The sequence below is a fragment of the Lipotes vexillifer genome, unplaced genomic scaffold (assembly GCF_000442215.2).
Source record: "Lipotes vexillifer unplaced genomic scaffold, Lipotes_vexillifer_v1.1 scaffold469, whole genome shotgun sequence".
NCBI lineage: Eukaryota > Metazoa > Chordata > Mammalia > Artiodactyla > Lipotidae > Lipotes > Lipotes vexillifer.
The window spans coordinates 1,226,793-1,230,973 of NW_006788006.1; the positions used below are offsets into that span (position 1 = coordinate 1,226,793).

The following is a 4,181-nucleotide window of genomic DNA, read 5'->3' on the forward strand; positions in this document are numbered from 1 at the left end:
CATTTCAACAGCTCTGCCATAAGCAAGTTTCTTAGACTCTCTGCACCCCAGTATTCTCAATGACTATTCTCAAGATACTCAAAACAGAGTGATGAAAACAGCACCTCCCCCAATACATTGATGAAAGGATTAAATCACAGAGTAGGAACTCAACCAAAGCCACCTGTCATTTAGCAGGAGCAGCCCCTTGGGCAGGGCCAGGAATGATGGAAGCTGATGACCTTCCTCCATACAGTAGCTGATCTCTGCATGTCACACCTCACTTCAGGCACAGCCTCCATGCAGGGAGCCAACCTCTCAGCAGTGACTGAATTCATCCTCCTTGGCTTCTCCATCTTCCCCCACCTTCAGCTGATGTTCTTTTTGCTCTTCCTGCTTGTATCTGCTCACGCTGCTGGGGAACCTGCTCATCGTGGCCACCATCTGGAGGGAGCCCAGCCTCCACATGCCCATGCACCTCTTCCCGTGTGCCCTCTCCATCTCCGAGGTCCTCTACACCTTTGCCATCATCCCACGCATGCTGGCCGACCTGCTCTCCATCCACCGCTCCATCGCCCTCATGGCCTGTGCCAGCCAGATGTTCTCCTTCACGTTTGGCTTCACCCACTCCTTCCTGCTCACCGTCATGGGCTATGACCGCTACGTGGCCATCTGCCACCCCCTGCACTACAATGTGCTCATGAGTCCCCATGGCTGTGCCTGCCTGGTGGCCTGTTCCTGGGCTGGAGGCTCCATCATTGTGTTGGTGGTGACATCTGCCATTTTCCAACTCACTTTCTGTGGGTCTAATGAGATCCATCATTTTGTTTGCCATGTAAAGCCTCTTCTGAAGTTGGCCTGTGGAGAAAACATCTTCACTCTGGCCGTGGGCGTGGGCCTGGTGTGTATCACTGCCCTGCTGGGCTGCTGTCTTCTCATCCTCCTCTCTTATGCCTTCATCGTGGCCGCCATCTTGAGGATCCCCTCAGCTGAGGGCCTGCACAAGGCCTTCTCCACGTGTGCGTCCCACCTCACCGTGGTGGTCGTGCATTATGGCTTTGCCTCTGTCATCTGTCTCAAGCCCAAGGATCCCCAGTCTCTGGAAGTAGACACTCTGATGGGCACCACCTACACAGTCCTCACTCCCTTCCTCAGCCCCATCATCTTCAGCCTCAGGAACAAGGAGCTGAAGAAAGCTATGAAGAAGACCATCCTCAATAAGCTCTAGCCAGAAAAAAAAATGTGATTATCTGGGAGGAATTCCTTGGAAATAGGTAAACTGGGTTACTAGATGCTACCATTAGATATGGCAACCTGTAAGCATGTAATAGCCTATATTTGTCTGATGCTTTATGGTTTACAAGGACCCTTGTAGGCAACATCCAAATGATTGCAAAATGGTTAAATAACATCATGCATGTATCCAGGGTGGAAAGATGTATGAGATGGTAACACACAGAAAGTCAGATTCATTGATTCCTATATGCTGCAAGACCCTTTGTCAGGTATCATTAAACCTGGAATCTGTTGTTCTCCTGCCAGAAACCAGGGTGGTCTAATTACTCCCATCATCATAAACCCACACTACAAAGAGAAATGGAATAGGTCATGCCTCAATCCTTCTTTAGGCAGCAACACAAATTTTGTGAGGCTACAAAAGACTAAGCCAGGTTACAGCAGAGGAGAGCAAGGCACCCTACATTTCAGCATTGCACAGATTGGTGCAATAGCTGTTAGAGACAGTAATAAGCAGACTCAGAAAAGGTCAGGGAAACCACGATGTTTCAAGTATGAATCTTGAGCAGCTGAAGAGAGACAGAGAAGTCTCTCCAGTTACGTTAAGGATAAAAGTTCCACCATGAGAAATCACTTTCTCCTTTAGAGGGTGATATTGCACATAGGCCAGTGGGGAACTGTTTGTTGAACCACAATGATGAGGGCAGAGCCCAGGATTAAGTTTATCCCTTATCACAATGTGTAATGATCACCCATGGGCATGAGGGGAGGATTTAAAGTTGATCACACATCATAGTATTTTCAATTTGTTGAAAGCATGTGTATTCAAGAGAATGATAAATACGGTACAATATCCCTTGTAAATGAATCTAAAAAAAGTAAACTCATAAAAACAGAGAGTAGAATGTTGATTACCAGGGGCTGAGGGGTGGGGGAATTGGGGAGATGTTGTTTAAGGGCACAACTTTGCAACCAGCAGATCAACCAGAAGATAAGCAAGATCTGGGGGTCTAATCTACAGCATAATGATTATAGACAATAATAATTTATTATAAACTTCAAAGTTGCTAACACACTAGATCTTAGTTGTTTCCACCACAAAAAAGATATGATAATTATGTGACATGCTAGAAGTGCTAACTAACACTGCAGTCGTAATCATATTACAATATATAAGTGTATCAAATCAGCAGGATGTATACCATAAACTTACACAATGTTATTTGTCAGTCAAATCTCAATGTTTAAGAAGGTTTCACTGACAAGTTTAAATTGTTTTGGAATATGACTTTATGCACTTATTTTAAAATAGCCATTTGTAATACTTAATGGACACTAGTTTATGGTGATGCTGGTGTATGGAAAAACAAAATATAATTGAAATGCACTAGCAGTAAATAAAATTAACCAATGTTTAGAAAAAGAAAATATGAGTATTCATGCTTAAGTTGAAGAGTTAACTATATGTCATCTGTCCTAAAGCTGAATTTAGTCTTTCTCTGTAAGTTGAGCAGTAATAACCTCTACTTAACAAATTACATGAGGCCTCAAATCCTGTGGTAGTTTTGGGAGTACAGAGATGGGTCTGTTGCTAGTCCCTGTCTTTGAAGAGTTTCCAGGGTACTTGGTGGACAGACACACAGAGAAATGTCAGGGCTCTTACCAAGATATGGACCAGATGTTAAAGGCCACCAAAAGGGGTGTGACTCTGCAGCTTGGGATGCATCAGCTAGGTCTTCCCTCATTCCCGTACTCCAGTGGCTCTCGCTGGTGTCTCCAGAAGACACTTGGAAGTTTCTGGAGACATTTTTGCTTGTTACAACTGAAGGAGGGGGAGATGTGCTATAATACCTAGAGGATCGAGGTCAGGGATGCTGCTCAACGTCCTACAATGCACAGAACAGACCCCCCTCCTCCCACAGAGAATGTGCCAAACCCAAATGTCAACAGTGCTGTATTTATTAACAAACATTTATTGAGCATCTACTATGTGCCAGGTACTTTTTTTTTTTTTTTTTTTTTTGCAGTACGTGGGCCTCTCACTGTTGTGGCCTCTCCCATTGCGGAGCACAGGCTCCGGACACGCAGGCTCAGCGGCCATGGCTCACGGGCCCAGGCACTCCGCGGCATGAGGGATATTCCCGGACCGGGGCACGAACCCGTGTCCCCTGCATCGGCAGGCGGACTCTCAACCACTGCGCCACCAGGAAAGCCCCAGGCACTTTTTTAGATGCTTCAGGGGATCCAATGTTGAAGTATTTAGATATGACCCTGATCTCAGTGTTTGCAGTTGAGAAAGGAAGATGTGGCTATTAAACAGAGAATCACACTAATTAATATACATGATAAATTGTGACAAAAGCTATGAGGAAAAGAAAGACGTTACAGTGAGGGCTTATAATAGGAGTGATGACTCAGTATGGGAAAATCAGGGAAAGGTTTCCTAAGGAGGTGACGTTTAATGTTAGACCTAAGAATGTGTAGGATATGCCAGGGGAAGGGTGTTCCAGGAAGCAGCAGCAGCATGTGCAAAGCCCCTGAGGTCTGAATGTGCTTGGTTTATTGCAGGAACAGCCAGAAGTTAGAAAGACTGGAGAGCTGGGGAGGGCTGGGATGTAAAGTTGAAGATGAAGCCTGGATCTGACCACAGGAGAGTTTATACTGTGTCCTAAGTGTATAAGCAGATAGGTCATTTTTCAGGTTTTCCCCTTTGAAAGATCCCTCTGGCTCCTGGACAGAGACAGCTTAGGCTGGGTGGGGCGAGGTTAGACAGTGGAGAAGAAGAAAAACATCGTTGAGGGAGGGGACTGGACTTTCATCCCCAAGCAAGGCTGTCAAGGTCAGCATTGGGGGCGGGCAGAAGAAGAGAAGAGAAGGCAGCAGGTTGCATCACTCAGGCTGGACTTTGCCTTGAGCAATTAGCATGGAAGCCCACGGTGGCTCCATTAGCGCTGGAACGGGGGGGG

General features: G+C 46.0%; 1 protein-coding gene across 1 annotated transcript; it reads left to right on the top strand.

Annotated features, from left to right (window-relative positions):
- Window positions 1–279: 279 nt before the first annotated feature.
- Window positions 280–1,225, top strand: LOC103079512 (olfactory receptor 10H1-like). The gene is given in 2 exon segments (XM_082931199.1): window positions 280–377; window positions 379–1,225. Coding segments are annotated over 2 exon segments (945 nt in total).
- Window positions 1,226–4,181: the final 2,956 nt, after the last annotated feature.